Raw genomic sequence first — 18105 nt, forward strand, 5'->3', positions numbered from 1 at the left:
ACTTATGCGGGGGCAAACATTTTCTTTATAAATTCAGCTGCTGAGAGTCTAAGGGTAAAACCTGACTTAAAGAGATCAGCTTCACCCACACATCATTTATACTGCAAACTGTCACACAGAGAGAGTTCCTCTTTTTGAAGATAAATAAATCATAACGCTCTCACAGGATTGTTAAACAAACTGTCTTCTGGCAGTAAGCTGGAAATTCCACTGAGGTAAAAGTACAACTGTCCCTTTATTGTGTACAGTCTGTTGGGAGGCCGCTTTGTTGTTACTCACGGATCTGCGTTGCTCGGGGCTCTCACGCTGACTGAGTCTCTCCCCAGAGGTCTGAGGCATACCCTGGGTCTCGTACGCTGCAACTGAACGCACTTGTCACTGTGGATCGTCCTCACAGAAATGACCCAGGGTAACGAGAGGAAAGGAGAGCACTCAGATTTAACCCCCTGTGCACTTTGGTATGGCCCCTTTTATGTGTTTATTGTTCTTACTAAACCAACTAATAAAATAAACTAACCAATAATATAAAGCATACATTATAATTTTTGGCATCGAGTGGAATTAAATATTAAGATTAGAGATAAAAATGTGTCCTTAAATGTGGCAGTGATAGGCCTTGTTTAATATTACCTATACCCTGCACTTCATGCTTGCTGCTGATGTCACATCTGTACTGAATCAAAGGGTCATTTCACACAAAAAAAAATCCCACACTTTCTCACTTACTTTTAGTGGGTTTGAGGTATGCAAAGTTGCAGTTTTCCATATCAGGGTTTTCAGATATGTTTGTTTGCCAGCTCCCCTGATGTTCAGCTATGGGGTTACCCTTGAGTAACAAGAGTTGTATTTGAATCAGGTGCCAAAGCTGGACACAGACACCGGAAAATAGCAGGAGTCATAGATTTTTATTGCATTAGAGTGAGCTGTTTCTAAGCGATTTTATGGAGGGAAAAATAGCTACAGAGCACAACTGTAGTGAAGTCCCATATCTCTCCATTATTCAGCCTAATATGTAGTGGCCTGTACAAGGCTCAGGTGGTGGTGTGTGCTGAGAGAAAGACAAAGAAAGACTTGCAAGGCGTTTCTTGTTTTCATTTTAAAAATGGTGCAAGATCGACACCCTGTGGTAGGATAGAGAATGACCACACTTGGTGTCAGTCCCTGAATAACCACACTTGGTGTGGTCATGGTCACTTTCTGTTTTAAAGTATATTGGAAAAAAATAAAGTTCAAATAATTCAGTGAAAAAAAAAAAGATATATATATATATATTGAATGTGACAAGTCAGGGGGATTTAAAAACAGCATTTTTATATTGATATAAGGGCAATCTAATTTAATTTAATGCTATTGTAATGGCGGAGCCTCACAAAGGGTCAACAAAGTGCCTTCTATTGACTGAACAAAATCTAAAAAAACACAATGCACAGACTAGGTCAGTACAATGGTGGAGGAAGAACTCATCTAGATACACATCTAGATATTTTTTAGTAAAAATTAGAAATACCACAGTGTAGAAATACGGTTGCAAGTAAAAGTCGAAGTACAAGTGTTAACATCAGAATACATTTAAAGTACCTAATGTGAAAGAAATTCACAGGGGACCATTTCGGGAATAAGGTATGTTACATAAACGGAATATAATGATTGACATATCAGGACTGACATCACTGTTGCGGCTGGTAAAGGTGGAGCACTGGAAGGTTGTGAATACTCCTCCAGGGATCAATAAAGTCGTTCAAAGAAAAATCGTGGAACGTTCGCTAAAGTTTGTTTTAAGGAACCCTCAGAGAACGTTGAGGGGAACGTTCCCTCCTGAACCGTACAGGAACGTTCCTTCTAGAACCTTCAGGGAACGTTCCCTCCCGAACCTTCAGAGAACGTTCCGTCTAGAACCTTCAGGGAACGTTCCCTCCCGAACCTTCAGAGAACGTTCCCTCTCGAACCGTCAGAGAACGTTCCGTCTAGAACCTTCAGGGAACGTTCCCTCCCGAACCTTCAGAGAACGTTCCCTCTAGAACCTTCAGGGAACGTTCCCTCAGGGTTCTCTGACGGCTCCTCTAAAATGCACCAGTCATGAGCTCTGTCTCTTATTATTCAGTGTGTCTTGCAGGTGCCTCACAGACTTGAACCTGCTGCCGGCCCGTAAATCATAAACTAAGACCCACATGTGATGACTAAAGGTGGGAGCGTTTCCTATCGATCGATTTGTGCTCGACTAGCTTTGCCTAACTAATCAGGTTTACTTGCGAGCTTTGTAAAATAGATTGACCCATAACAACCACTTTAGTTTTAGCTTTGTGCAAACGTCGTCATATGGACCGGCTCGCATCTTTTGGGAGTGAGTATTAAGAGTATCATACAGATAAACGCAGCCATTGTAGCTTTAAAACAAACACCCCGATCTTTTCTCGGTGAACCCGTGGTTAGCCACATTAGCTGCATTCTAGCTAACCTAGCTTTGCTAACAGCAACGTTAGCATGTTGCAAGTGCGACTCATAACGCCAGCGGTGTGCTATCAAAGCAAACTATTTACCTGCATTCAAAGAACTGATGTTTCTGAAATCGTGTGATTTATGTCTGAATAACGTTCAGGTTCAGGAAAGCCTGATATAATTGCTAAACCTCAGATAACTAAATCTTCGTTAGCTCTGTTAGCTTTGTTTGATGTTAACAATTCTTTTAAAACTCGCTGTAATTTAAGGCTAACTACGTTTTGTTGCCTTGCGTATAGATTAATAGAATTTCTGAATGAAGTGATGTTTTCATCATATCATATGTGCATTGTAATAGCCAGTAATTAAAGAAATACTCTGATCTTAATTCAAAATAGGATATCACAATGCAGAATGGCCCATTGCTGAATAATATTGTTTTTAAGGCTAAACTTGCTAATGCTTTAATGTGTAAGCATAATTCTTATGTTGGAGCTGGTGAAAGTGTAGCTAATTTTATATTCTGCTGGGATCCCCCTCCCAGCATGTCAGGATTCTTTTCATTATAGATTTATCTGTTAATCTATTAATTGTTTTGTCTACAAAATTTCAAAAAATGGTGATTACTAGTAGTACTATTACTAGAATTAATAGATTTTATTGACTATCGGCACAAAACCCCAAAATATAATATAATATAAACTGTAACCAACATGTCTATTTCAGATGATCCCTTTGATAAACCCCCATGCAGAGGTTGTTCATCTTATCTTACTGAGCCTTACATCAAATGTGCAGAATGTGGACCTTCGCCTTTTTTACTCTGCCTCCAGGTTAGTAGGTGACAAATACTCAAATGTTATTAGAGCTCTTATTTATTCCCACACCACTTAGTATGAATGAAATTAAACAAGTGTTTTTATTTCAGTGTTTTACCAGAGGATTTGAATACAAGAAACATCAGAGTGATCACAAATATGAAATCATGGTAAGTAAAAAAACAAAACAACAAAGAAAAAACTACCTCCTTGTCATTAACATATTTCACACAGACACACATACACACTTTCAACATGAATCCTCACTTTTTACCCCCTCATGTAGACATCAGACTTCCCTGTTCTGGAGCCTGGATGGACGGCACAGGAAGAGATGGCTTTGTTGGAGGCAGTCATGGACTGTGGGTTTGGAAACTGGTTAGTTGTTCGTGCATTTGTTCTTCCCTGTGAACAGGTCATATGACTCCATCATTAGGATGCTTACAAAAATAATCCCACAAATAATTTTTATTTATCAATTAACTTCATACAAAGTGGAGTAAGCAGAAAAACTAAATTAAATCTATATTTGGTGTGATTTAACTTTTCCCGTAAAACTGAACCAGTTCTCATTGGTACACTTGTGCACAGTTTTTAATGTACTTGGCAGCTGGGGTGTTCCAAGCATCTTAGAGAACTTGCCACAGTACATCTGTGAGTTTAGGCTGCCTCATGTGTCTCCTGTCTCTTCATGTGATCCCAGACTGACTTCATGAGGTTGAGATCAGGGCTCTGTGGGGGCCAGACCATCTGTTGTAGGACTCCCTGTAACTCCCTTCTTGTATCTGAAGATAGTTCTTTATGACTCTGGCTGTATGTTTGGGATCATTGTCATGCTGCAGAATGAATTTAGATGCCTCCTTTACAGTATTGCATGATGGATACAAATCTGAACATCGAAAGTGCTAAAACTCTTGCACTCTACTGTACATATGAGCATAAATGACAAGAAATAGAAGTACAGAAATGATATAATCTGAAACAGTGTCACAGTTCTGTGGTTTGACCACCAGAGAGTGGTGTTCATTTTTCAATTGTGTCCTGTTTAGTAGATTTCTTGGTGACATTGTTTAAAAAACAACAAATTTAAGGGAGTTATATACCTTTATTTGTGTTATTGTTAGGTTGTATAAAGAAAATGAATATTGGCTGATTTATCATTTTTATATTTTAAACTTTCAACATTAAGATGGAAAAATGTGGGTGGGTGAGACAAACCACCACAGTGTACTGTTTGATGTGTTTTACAACACTTCCAACCTGGTGCATTCATAAACTAATATTATTATTATTCATCAAACTCAGCAAACCTTCTTATCTACTGTAGTACACTAACATATCTATTTGTATCATTTCTCCTCCTCAGGCAGGATGTGGCATATCAGATGCGCACAAAAACCAAAGAGGAATGCGAGAGCCACTACATGAAAAATTTCATCAATAACCCGCTCTTCTCCTCCACCTTGCTCAGCCTGCGGAAAACAAAAGACTCCCGCTTTGCAGAGGGCGCTATTCCTTTCAAACGTCAGTACTCATCATATGTACCGCCTCCTTTTTTTTTCTCAGCAAATGTTACAGGAAGGACACCAAGCATTCAGTATTCAGATTATCATTAATTATGATTCTCCAGAGCAGCCAGAAAACAAACTAAAGTGCATTGTCCCTTTAAGCCTGAAAGGCGCTGTCCCGACAGTTGGGCAGAAGCAGTTGGTGAGTCAGGAACTTGCCTCAGTTTCAAGCTGACTTCAGGTCTCCATCTGTCGCAGTGTTTGAGTGCTTGACAAACATTTCCCTGTCGTGCTCACACAGCAGCTGGGAAAGTCAAGGCAGACACAGAAACTCACTTCTGATATTTCTCAGGACTGATTTAAAGACCCCCTCTGATGAAAATCCAGTTTTTAACCTTGTGAACAAGTCCATACGATGTTTATTATATAATACAAGACATATCATGAGCGAAATAAGCAGTCAATGCCATGGCTGCGCATTTCCACCAAACCAGTGACAGTCTCATGAAAACAGCTTCAGAGAGTCAGGGATTCCTACGTCATATAACTAAGGAACATCTTCTAGTCGAAGATCTGATCTGAGTCTCACTGAAGTTTAAACATGTGGCCGAGTCTCTCCGACATTTCCTCCGCTAATCAAATTGATGCACACTGATGTCTCACCTGTCAATCTAGCACAAGCAGATGGGTGGGTGGGGCATAAAACCTGATCCAGCCCCAGTTTTTAGTTTTTTTTTTTTCACTTTTGGGGGAAAACCATATTAAACAAAATATTTATCATATAGCAGAGTATTGTTAAATAGTTTAAAATCTATCTGGAGAGGAACTTTAAGTCTCAGAAAACCAAGTCTTGGAAGAAGGTTGTAGGTCATGCACAATACATTACAATACAATAAAGAAATTGTGTTGTACAGTCATTGTTGAACAGTATTTTACTTTGCATTTCCCTGCTGTTACAGCCACTGATGATCCCCCTCGGCCCACATTTGACTCTGTGCTGTCCCGAGATATGGCCGGATACATGCCTGCCAGAGCAGACTTCATGGAGGTGAGGTGTCCTGTAACTTCTTCATGTGTGCTAACACAGCCTGTCAACATGAATGGAAAAAAAAATGAAACAGCCACTAGATGGCTCATTATGTTATTGAAACAGTGACTTTTGCCCTTGTTGTTGTCTCACAGTGAGTGATTCACCCCATTGTTTGCCTTTACTCATAAATGTTTCCAAATATCAGCACATATCTGAGACCATTGATCAATTGTATTAAAACAAAGATCAAACCAGCATATTGTGAAAATCATTTTTCACTGCCCTGCCAGGAGTTTGACAACTATGCTGAATGGGACTTGAAAGACATCGACTTTGTGGATGATGACTCAGACATCCTCCGTGGTGGGTAGAATCTTAATAGACTTTTGTAAAAATAGTTTTTCATTGACAAATTGAAGATAATGGTCTGAACTATGGCATTTACTTTACAATATACCCTTAATTGTTGCATGCATGTTATTCTGTTCCAGCACTCAAGCTCGCAGTTGTTGATATATATCATTCAAGATTAAAGGAGAGACAGCGGAGGAAAAAGTAGGTCCTTTTTTAATGCGCTAAATGATGTGTGTGTGTGTGTGTGTGTGTGTGTGTGTGTGTGTGTATTTTGTATATAGTATTTTTAGTTTATATATAGTATTATTTGCTCAGCATCATGTAATGACTCTAGTCTATCAGTAGATGGCATATAAGCTTCTATATTGACATTTTGGATCTGTATTTCCCACAGATACTACTTTATGCTTTCAGGTTGAGTAAATGCATTTCATACTGAATTAAAATTTACAAGGCAAACAATTTTAAACCCCTGACTGTACCTTCTTAACATTAATGAATTGTAATGATGCTAATATATTAATAACTTCTAATCTAAACTTTAATTATTATTTTGTTAAAAGCGCTTCAAAGACACAAGTCCTGGGAGACTGTGATTGTTACAGAGTCAGCAGCGTGACTATAATTGCATATTTAAGCCGTTTTACAGGTTCTCATTAAGAGCCACAGGGAGTCATTGAGGTGCAACTTACAAACTGCGTGAACCTCTTTTCAAACCTTGAATATTTTGGGAAATGTGTCTGTCCCCAGGTGAACACTGTGCATGCCAAAGTGTTTGACATTTTTCCCAGTTTTCGGCTGGCGAACAGAGCATCGTCACCATGGGAGACTCTGGAAAATTATTAAAAACCCATAGGATATGTATATTGCGCATTTTGTGTATTGTGATTTCACGAAAATAAAACTTTAATTTAAAAACACATTTTCAAGTTTCGGAATGCATCACTGGTGACTTTATAGGATGCTGTTTTTCTCTAATGTATATTTTACTTTAGAGCTATAACAGTAAGTTGCTCAGCATAGAAATAAATGGTAACTGTTCTGATAATTGTTTGGCATTTTGTAAACAAGAATACCAAATATTTTCTAGTTCAGCATCTTATCTGTGAGGGTATGCTGTTCTTCTTACATCTTTTTGTGATAAACTCAGTCACCAGATTATTAGGTGCACCTATCTAAATCCAACAGTAATAAAGTTTTTTGTTGAAACTGAGAGATGATTGAACTGTACGGCCATTTTTGAGGTTGTTGTCTGTGGTGCTGTTGAGTTGTATTGTGTTACTGACAGGTGTTTCTATTATTTTGGCCATTGCATGAATATCATTAAGGGTAACTTAAACAATAGAAACACCTCAGTAATATTCATTGAAAATCAAAGGCACCACAAACTTCAGCCTCTATATGTCCATGCAGTTGAATAAACATCTCTCTAAAACAAAAGCTGATCTTTGCAACTTTTATGAATGTAGGTTTTATTGCAGGACTTTTACTGCATTAGTTTTAGCCAAGTGTACCTAATAATAAACTGGCAGCTGAGTCTTCTTAAGTGTTAATTAGCCCTTCTGATTTTGCTTTTTTCTTTTCTGACATTAATAGACTAAGAAATTGATGAAGAAAATAATTGTCAGATTAATGATTCATGAAAATAGTTTCAGCCTTGTTTTCCCCCTTAATTCTCTATAAAATAAAGAACTTGCATTTGCCACCCTTCTGTTTTTGTAGGCGTTAGTCTTCTCCAGCTTCAGCCTGTTAGCTGTCAGTCTTTGACATACACAGTCAATCCTTGCTGTAACACATCCATCACTAAATCAACTTTAATGAGTTCCTGCTCCCAGAGCATGGTGGAATGGCATGTCTGGCTGGGCAGGCACGTGTGGTTTCCAGTTCCCTTCTCTTTCCCTACTCCCTGTTTGATCTCTGTTAACTTGTTGCTCGTCAGGGAGGTTTTCAGGATTCAGACTGAGGTTCTGACTTTTGACCCCTGACAGCACAGAGTTCACTTTTCAGGACGACCACCACAGACCTCTCAAGCAATCAGACTTTAGTCTCAAACCCACTTGTTAGCCAATTTCACCTAGCTGCTGTGTGTTAGACGTATGTGCACCGAGTTGGCATTTTATGAGGTGCACCTAGCTAAAACTAATACAGTCTTAATGCAACAGTCCTGCAATAAATCCTCACTTCATGTAGGTTTTGATGTCCAGTTTTTGTTGAAATTGTTTGGGAGAGGTGTTGACTCAACTCTGTGATTAGTTTACAGGCTCACATTACAAAGAGAGGTGTTTCTGTTATTTAGCCTGAGTCTACCCCCACTGGTGTAAATGGGGTGGACAGAATAAAAGAAAAACCTGTCAGTATAACAAAACAATTCAGCAGCTCTGCAAACCACAGCTTCCAAAATGATCATAAACACCTGTCAAAATCAGTTTCAACACAAATCATAACCTGCATGAAGGTAGAATTAGGCTGCATTAGCAATAGCGAGGTGTACCTTATGAATTAGCAAGTGTGTGTGTGTGTTGGGTGTTCAAAATGCCATAACGACTTTATAGACTGTCACAGCCGAGATGATTTCATATGAATAAATGCCAGGTTTAATTTTGCAGAGTCACAGTAATCAGAATATTAATTTGCATAGTAATAAATCTAAATCATGCATTTCTTTCAGGATTATCCGAGACCATGGCCTGATCAACCTTCGGAAATTCCAGAGTAAGTCGCCCTCTGAAACTCACACGGGCTCAGCCGTGACAGTATTCATAGCAACTCAGAGAGGCATCTGGTATCTACCAGCCAAATCGCTGCTCTGTGTTTCTATGGATGCATGCAAACAACTCCAGTGTGATAACCACCGTTAACCTCAGTGGCCTCTCGTGGCAACTGACGGAGCTCATATTTACGATCAGGGCTGCAAATAGTCAATGGGGGCTGTGTGCCAGAGTGTGCCACGGCATTATTGCTTCACTGTGAATAGATCCCCCATGCAGTGAGTGTTCCTGCCATAAAGACTAAAATGTGGGGGAGGGGGGTTTCATTTATTGATTCACCTGTCGCAGGTTGGATTACAGCGAGCTCAGTAATGTAATTCTTTGCATCTCGTGGGTTTTTGCACTAGAAGTCAGACAGACAGCGAGGGGCTGCTATGAATGGATTTGTCCAATTAAACCCTCTTTTATTTAAACTACACTCGACCACCCAGCCTATTGTTATATCTCCACGTGTTGCTCTGTGAAACTGTCTGTGGTTTGGGAGTTGAAGAGTACTCTCCTCATGTTTTATTTATGCATCCTCCAGTTTCCAGTTAGCCCTCCTCCCTTTTTTTTTTCCCCTCCTTTCCCTTATCTCTCCAGTCTTTCAAGACAAAAGGGAACTCAGAGTAGCTGTAGAGCTGCAGACTGGTTGTCATGGAGACTGTCAAAGATTGTGTGTCTCTACAGTGTGTGTGTGTGTGTGTGTGTGTGTGTGTGTGTGTGTGTGTGTGTGTGTGTGTGTGTGTGTGTGTGTGTGTGTGTGTGTGTGTGTGTGTGTCACATGCAATAATGGAGGCAGTGTCCAAGCCCAGGAGGCTCGAAGTATCATGTCTCAGTAACTGCTGGCGGCATATTGACCAGTGTTGTTGTTTTAGGGTCACAGTCCGTCTGAAGGGCTTGTTACATTAAATGATTCAACTCTGTGTTTTCTTGCTGTTGCCTTTGTTTGCAGTGAGTGTTTATGTGCTGGTATGAAACCACACACCAGTGTTAATGGTCTCCTAAGAGATGTGGACAAAACTGTTCTGTGCCCACTGCGTTGTTAGGGCATGACTTCATGTGTTTCAGCCCGAGATGGCAGCTGCATATTAACGCTCACATACAGGGGCCTGATGAAGGACCTTGACACACGCACTCACACACACAAACACACACACACATGCACACATGCAAGAGCTTTCCTCTCTGGCTTTGACACTTGCCTGTTACTCAGCAACACGGGCGGTGCTTTGAGACAAACACAAAAAGCTCCTCAGAGTGTGTTTGCTTGTAGAGCCAGTTAAGTGGTGGTCAATACACTCCGGCAGAGCATTTCTGTGACTAATCTCATAGGGGTTATGTTTTTGATGCAGCACGGTTGCTGGAAATGATAGTTTCCCTGTTGCTTTTCAACATGTCTCTGAATTAGAAGAAGGAAAAAAATAAATAAATATACCAACACAATTAAAGTTAGAGCTCTGATTGAAACTTAGACTATAATGGCTGTTAGCAATGAACCTTGAAACTCTATGATGATGATCATCATCATGAAAAGCAACAGTTCATCTTAGCCATTTTAACCTAAAACAAATGTAAAACATGACGAACAAATAAACTGTAAAAATATCATTATTTCCCAAAGCTCAAAATGACCAAACCTCTTTTTTTTTTTTTTTTTGACCAACACACCAAAATGTATTAATTTACAAGCAGATGTAACAAAGCACAGCAACAACTCGTCACATCTGAGAAGTTTTAACCAACAAATGTTCGACATTTTTTGCTTTAAAAATGACTAAAACAATTAATCGAAATGATCAAAATACTTAATCAAAGTACTTGTCTTTCTTTTGTTTGACTTATCATTACTTTGATTAATCTTTACAGCTACATTCCTTGTACAAGGAATTCACTTTGGTGCAGGTGTCTGTACAGCAAAATAAAGAAACATGAGAATATAACAATAAGATTAAGCCTCTTTAGATTATGATTAATAATGTGTAGTAGAAACAAATATAATATGTATGAGCATGAACTTCATATAAATATACAAAAAGAGTAGATGCAGAGATGCTTGGGTTGTTGTTTAGATGTGAAACTACTTTGAAATTCCCCAGCATTACTTGCTAGCTTTTGATCGGACTTGTAATCCTTGATTTCTTGCATTATTAAACATCACTTAACAAAAATCTGATGCACTTGTGAAAGTGAGCCAGTAAACAAGGTAAAGAATCAAGCTGGCTTTATATATGGTTAAGTTTTCAATGCAGGCTTGCAAGTGACTCTGCAGTAATGGCCGCCTGATTATTTCTACCTTCAAATGACTTTAAGATTTCCTGTAATTACAGATGACGTAGCATATTTTGTTGTGATGGTAATGATATGTGGTCATTTGAAACAACTTTTGAATGCGGGTGAAAAGGAATTGAAATCTCTTGAACGTGCCTCAATTAAATTTCTGGGAGTGATGATAGATGGTACATTATGTTGGAAACCACACACAAACAAAACTAAAAACCAACCAACAAGATACAGATACTCCTCAGAGAACAGCCTCAAGAGATCATAAATGCTGTGCAGCCACAGAATGGCTGTAATAATAGACACCAGATAAGGGACACTAGTGGTGATTCAGAGCTACATGTTAATGGCTGTTCTCTGGTGGTGAAAACAGGTAAACAAAAATAAACCAAATTACTGCACTTCTCCCGGCATGCTTTGACAATCAGAAACTGCTCATGTGTAGAAGCGTTTGAGGTGGATTTTTTTTTTTATGTCATATTTCTGTTACATTTGTTTGTATCTGCTGCCGACTCTCCTCTCTCTCCCTCTCCGTCAGTGCTGGAGCGGTGTTACCCAAAGGAGGTGCAGGAGCTGTACGATGTCATGAGACGATTTGCCAGAGTGGTCGGACCGATTGAACATGACAAATTCATCGAAAGTCACGCACGTTAGTATTTGGCTGATTACACACGGCAGGTTTACATGGACAGGCTGTGAGAATTTGTGCAACAGACACAAACAGAGAATTAATTGCACCAGTTCTTCCCTTGACATTGCGAGGTGATTGTTGCATCAGAGGACGTTTTCAATTCTTGTGGGAAGGTAATGCCAGAATACCTCTCATTCACTTACTGGTAGAGAGTTAGATGAGAAGATTGATACCGCTTGTCCATTCATTAAATATAAGGCTTCACCAAGCTGCCAGTTAGCTTAGCACAAAGACTGGCTCTGTTTTTAAAGGTATTAAAATCTGCCTAGCAGCACCTCTGAAGCTCACGAATGAACATGTTAAATCTCACGTGTTTAATCTGTACAAGTTTGGGACAGAGCCAGGCTAGCTGTTACTTCCTGTTTCCAGTCTTCATGCTAAGCTGAGGTGACTGTCTGCTGGCTGTAGGGTAATATTAAATAGATAGATATGAGTGATATCAGTCTCCTCATCAATCTCCTCAAGAAAGCAAATTAGCATATCCTCAAAATATAGAAATTATTCCTTTAAACTTATTTATATTTGTCAACATGTGCACTGTGTGTGTATGAATCTATGTTCATGGCGCAATATTTGTATGAGCTCCTTATGGAAGTGTTCAAGTGGTACGAAATGTGTTGTTCATTGTGTATGAAGTGTTGAGACCGGGGAGACCTGGGTTTTGGTTGTGTGAGAGAGAGCTGAGGTTGGAACAGTTTGCACAGATTTACCTTCGTCTGCCTTCATCTCCTTTTCCCTGCAGTGGAGTTTGAGCTGAGGAGAGAGATTCGCAGGCTGCAGGAGTACAGGAAAGCAGGGATCAAGTCCTTCTGCAGTGAGTCTGCTTTGACCTTTTCACTCCTCTGTTCAACAAAACTTCATTTTAAAGTTGCATGACTAAGCAGGAAATGTATTTATATTCAGACCTGAGCTGTGCTGAGCTCTTTATTTTGAGTTTGGTTTTAAAGTGTTTTAATTATTATTATTTGCAGCAGCAGCTGCTTCAGATGACTTTTTGGAATTATAATGTTCGACTAGTTTGTTGATGCGTGGCACACAAAGGAAAGCTCAACTGAATATTTTATTGAGGTGCTCCATCAGCTCCTTTTGGATTTCTATCAGAGAAGTGCTGTTAGAATTAATAAAAGACAATGAATTATTCCAATAAATGAAGCCTGACTTATTCATTAAAAACAACGTTGTCTAACCTGAAAACCCATCATCACTCTCACCTTCACTATTGGTCACTACTCTCGGCTTAAACACGAAACAAAATTCTGCAACAATTAATCAGAAATTAATTGGTAACTCGTTGAGTAGTTGTTTTAGTTGTTTTTTCTAAGCAAAATTTCTGAGATGTGCAGGTTCCCTTTTCTTAAATGTGAGGATTTGATGCTTTTCTTTGTCACACATGATAGCAAACTGAATATCTTTGGGTTTGCAGTGTTTGTCAGGCAAAGCAAGATATTTAAAGATCGTCTTTGATTGCATTTGTCTGTTTTTCTGAAATTTCATAGACAAAACAATTGAGGAAAATATTTGTGGATGAAAAAAAAAAATGGCGAATGAAAAAAATTGCAGCCCTAATTTGAAAAGCAAACTTCTTTTGAATCCGTCCTCATCTCTGTTGACTTGCCTGTACAACCCCTCTCAGGTGCCAAGGTCTATGAGCGGGTGAAGCGAATGCGTGAGGACGAGCGTAGGAAGCGGACCATGTTGTGTGACGTGCTGCAGTACATCCAGGATGGCAGAGCTTGCCAGCAGTGGCTCAGCAAACAGGCTGCAATGTGAGTATCCAAACTTCCTGCGTGTTACCCAGTGTGTAATAGACGAGCTGGCGAAGTCGCGTCTCTCTGGAGACGCTGACCTCTGTCGTCACACTCAGCACCAGGAGTGCTGAGATGACTAGAGCAGACGTTTGTATCACTGTGCATCCCACTTCCACTTCAGTCTCTACAGTATTTTTAGTTCTTTTAATGTGCCACTGCTCTTGTGTTTTCCAACCAAGGGTGTTATCCAAGTTCTTCTAATTATTCAACCATAAAAAAACTTGAATGCAATGAGTCATCCTTTCTGGATGACGATGTTGAGTAAGAATGGTGAACAAAAGCTGTGTGTAAGTGGGATACTTGTATGTGTGTATAAATAAGGCAGGAGGATTGCTAACACTTTTCCGTCTCATTACAGAGATGCTGGCATCACTCCAGCTGTCACAACAATCACAGTGTCAGGTAGGAAGCTTTTCTCCACCTTTCCTTCTGTGCTCCCTCCTCTCTGGTGTCTTGGCATGGCCCCAGGCATAGTCACACTGATGCAGATGCTCCCCGATAAATACACCTTAAAAATAGGCCCCTACATGCATATTTATCTTGCTGTTTTTCCTTTCGAATTAGCTGCCTTTCCTTAACCTCCAGAGCACAAATGGGATGCGCACTCCCACGCGGCTATATTTACACAATTTGCACACAGTAAATATTTGCTCCCCTGTCTCTCCCAAGCAAAGGAATTAACTGCATGTTGTCAGCCTGCTATTATGTTATCTGAAGTGAGGACCAAAACTGGGCTACTGCACATCTGTGTGAATCTCTGCTCCACAGCAACAGGTAGGCGGAGCGCCCCTCCTCTCAACCTGACCGGACTGCCAGGGACAGAGAAGCTGAACGAGCGTGAGAAAGAGGTACGACTCTCTCTTATCTGTGCCAAAAGGGTCACACAGGAAAACTAAGGCTCAGTATAATTTAAACTGACTGACATAACAAAAGGAGTTTGAATACTTGTTCTGAATGGCCACGCCTCCCATCATAGCATCCTGCTGGCTGCATCTCACTGCCGCTCTGATCTCTATCCAAGGCCAGCCTTACAAAGGCTTTTGTGCCAGTTTTTACTGAGACACATGCAGCTTCAGGCAAATGTAAGGTATTAATGATACAGACTCGCCATGTTTCTGTCTTCTTTGTTTCCCTTCCATGTTTCTCCCACAAATAATGGGTGGAGACACGTTAACAGAGGCCGATTATGTTTTCTGCTGGGTCACGCCATTCATGACAGTTTGTTTTATGTGAAAGATTCCCCATGCCTGAATAGCAGAGGCACAGAATTTTATACATTAATTTACTTGCACAAGTCATAAGGAAGGTTGGACACAGGGACTGCATCACAAAGATACCTAGAGAGCTGCACATTATCAGTTAACTAACAAGACCGAGAGTCTACAGCCATGCTAGCAGCTCTTTGAGGCTGTACGTTGGCACAGTGGTGCTTTGAGCTAAATGCTAACATTAGCATGGTAATATCCTCACAGTGACAGTGCTGATGTTTAGTAGGTGTAATGTTTACCATGTACACCGTCTCGGTCTAGCATTTTGGCACTAAAGACAAAGTATATCTGAGGATGATGGGAATGTCATTAATTTTACAGGTGTTTGGCCAAAGACAAGTAATTGGACAAATTAAAATTTTGACCTCATGTTGGCACTAGAGGAAAAATCAGGGGATCATCAAAGTCATTAGTGTTCACTCATTAGTATTTTGGGGAACATGAGTGTTTGTACAAAATTGCATCCAATAATTGTAGAGATATTTCACTCTGGACTGAAGTGGTGGTTTGACGAACCAACCGACTTCGCCATTCCTCCGGCCGTGTTGCTAGCATAACTTAAACTTATATGGCTAACTGCTGTCATAGTGAACCAGGCGGTCAGAGGAATCTAAAGTGTACTTTTGACTTCAGTATTTTCTTAGTAAAATGGCCAACTGTGTGTTTTGCATGTCTTTGCAGTTGTGAGGCAATGAAATGTACACATAGTTAAAAATGACTATGTTGGGACGAAGGACAGTGTCTCTGCAGAAGCATTCATGGTGCTGCAAAAAACATTATGGAAGTAGCTTATGTGAATGAATGAAAGAAGAAAGCATGGGACACCTTCACACATCTGGCCAGTTGTGGTCAATGAAAGTTGCAAAATTCTATTTTACCAGAGTTCGGACACTCTATGATCTGACAAGCTCTTTGTTTGAAGCATGCTGAGGCCTTAAATAAAACATTGTTTATGTTTTTGTTCCCAACCCTCACATTTGTTTTGTTCTTGTAGTTATGCCAGGTGGTGCGGCTGGTGCCCGGAGCCTACCTGGAGTACAAGCAGGCCTTACTTAACGAGTGCAGACGGCAGGGTGGGCTGCGGCTGGCACAGGCCCGAGCGCTGATCAAGATCGACGTCAACAAGACGCGCAAAATCTATGATTTCCTAATCAAAGAGGGCTACATCACTAAGGCCTAGGAGCATTAGATTTAACCACAGATGAGATGAGATTGTGGTTAGTGACTAATTTTATTCTAATCTTGTAACATAGTAAGCCTTTGTTTTTTGTAAGAGTTTGAGATTGTTGCTGCTTCTTTGAGATAGTGTAACATTTGTAAGGTCCTGTTGTGTTTTTGAGTCTTAAATGTATGAAAATGAAAAATCTCTTTGTTAAATTCTCTGTCAGAAGAACAGGGCCTCATATTAACACGAGGATGTATTTATTTCTCCTGTCATAAAATGTTTATGAAAAAAAAATTCTGTGTTTATGTTAATGTTTTATTTTAAGCCTAATAGGCTCCACTTGGACTGAAACATCTGTCAGTGCTTTGTTTTACAGATCCCATATCTTACCCATAATTTCTTGAAATGAAATGAACTGATATGTAGCCATAAATTCATAGGAAATTTTGAGTAAACAACTGTAACAGTTAGAATTGGAAATAAAATCAACTGGTATCCTTCTAACTAAGTCCAATTAATTAGTAGCATATCCAGCAAATTTTTTTAGTCAGTGCTCAACTGAACACGGAAAAATATGAAATTTGTCGACGAGCAAAAATACAACACTACATATATGGAGAATAAAGTTTCCTGTGATTATACTTGGATTTACATGGAGCAGTTTTTTCTATTGGTGCTTATAAATATGAATAATGCCATTTAAAAGTGAAGCCTTGGTAGTTTTCTTCATTGTATATCATTGTAGATTGAATGTTTTTAGGTTTTGTATTGTAGGTTGCACAAAGACAAATGTGATATTGGCTTCTGGGATCTTGTTATTGGCATATATTTTTATCATTTTTCTGACACAAGTAATCAAAATATAACTGACAGAGTAATTGTATTGAAAATGATCATTAGTTGCAGACCTAACTCATTATAAAACAGCTCAGAGCAGCCAAACAATCATCCTGCACTGTGCTGTTGTAAGACCTTTCCATGAGGTTCAGGAAGCTGTTTTAACTCGATGCTGTAAATGTAAACGATATTAATCTAATACAGAAGGAGCAAACTTGAATCATCGTATGAACTTTGTCTCCCTTTTGCTTGTAATAAGTGCCACATTACATTGCTCTTTTTAGGAGCTTTCCAAGATATTATTGGGAAATACAGACCTGCTAAATGCTTTTAGGGCAGACCTGACAGGCACAGCATCTTTCAAATCCACACAAATGACCTCAGTGCAGCTGATTTGAGCAAGTAGGCGAGTCATTGGATAAGAATCAGTCATTTGTATTTTCATCTTTCAAGTACATAATCATTGATTCCCCTTAATGAATGACCACTGCTGTTACCAGGGGATGGATAATAGTAACATTTTCAGAATCATAAAATGCAGCCTGATTATTGCTGAGCTGATAGTTTTGTCAGCATTTCAAAGGATGTGTCACATTTCGAGGCATGAATGACTCCATCCTTTCTGTCTCCATTTGGGGACGTGTGGGCTCAGAGTGACGTGAGAGACCTGTCACGGATGTAATGCCAGCAGGAAGCATGCCACCGGCCTCCAACAGGCTTATCAGAGCACAGAGCAGCCGCCACATCAGCCCCAGCTAACAGCCTGATTATGACGGCAGATTCCACCTTTGATGATAAGGTTGAGACGGCCACAGAAGAGCGTCTGAACTGAAATGCAGGGACTGAATTTGGATTTAAGAGGATGTGAGTGGAAAGAAATCCAGACATTTTTTTTACACGCGCTGATGTGTTTTACTAAATCAACTTTTCAAAATAAACAAGAAGCAGCAGAGTGAAATTGCTCTGTTCAGTTCTGCTCATTTCACATGACACAGTTTTCCCCTTGTTACACTCAAGACCCGGTTCCAGCCAGTCTCAACAAACTAGGCTTTAATCTCTCCTCTCTCCCTCTTATTTTCTGTTTCATGATTCAGATCTTATGGCTGCAAATAGTGGCAAATTGGTGATCGGTCTACAGTTAACCCAGACAAATATGACCA

General features: G+C 39.7%; 1 protein-coding gene across 2 annotated transcripts; it reads left to right on the forward strand.

Annotated features, from left to right (window-relative positions):
- The first annotated feature begins 2042 nt into the window (after window positions 1-2042).
- On the forward strand, window positions 2043-16749 carry tada2a (transcriptional adaptor 2A). Of its 2 annotated transcripts, none has more exons than XM_071496706.1 (15): window positions 2043-2183; window positions 3163-3269; window positions 3365-3424; window positions 3541-3632; window positions 4621-4778; window positions 5722-5810; window positions 6083-6155; window positions 6284-6347; window positions 8815-8858; window positions 11715-11825; window positions 12610-12681; window positions 13501-13633; window positions 14034-14077; window positions 14444-14523; window positions 15938-16402. In XM_071496706.1, exons 1-15 carry the CDS (start codon window positions 2174-2176, stop codon window positions 16121-16123), a joined length of 1323 nt encoding a protein of 440 aa, XP_071352807.1. In that variant the 5' UTR covers window positions 2043-2173; the 3' UTR covers window positions 16124-16402. The 2 variants fall into 2 exon arrangements, with proteins under 2 accessions (XP_071352807.1, XP_071352805.1); XM_071496704.1 differs by lacking the exon at window positions 2043-2183 and adding an exon at window positions 2190-2341 and having other exon boundaries at window positions 15938-16749.
- The last annotated feature ends 1356 nt before the right edge of the window (window positions 16750-18105 follow it).

The sequence above is a fragment of the Trachinotus anak genome, unplaced genomic scaffold, assembly GCF_046630095.1.
Source record: "Trachinotus anak isolate AG129_WGS33_773 ecotype Australia unplaced genomic scaffold, CSIRO_AGI_Tana_v1 ptg000014l, whole genome shotgun sequence".
In the NCBI taxonomy this organism is placed as follows: Eukaryota; Metazoa; Chordata; class Actinopteri; order Carangiformes; family Carangidae; genus Trachinotus; species Trachinotus anak.

What these genes read in the sequence shown, in the direction of transcription:
- tada2a (XM_071496704.1), top strand. Translation starts at nt 2,317, where the DNA reads ATGGACCGGCTCGCATCTTTTGGGA. An exon ending in GGGCGCTATTCCTTTCAAAC is followed by an intron (nt 4,779 to 5,721) that starts GTCAGTACTCAT and finishes CTGCTGTTACAG; the next exon opens with CCACTGATGATCCCCCTCGG. An exon ending in AGGGATCAAGTCCTTCTGCA is followed by an intron (nt 12,682 to 13,500) that starts GTGAGTCTGCTT and finishes AACCCCTCTCAG; the next exon opens with GTGCCAAGGTCTATGAGCGG.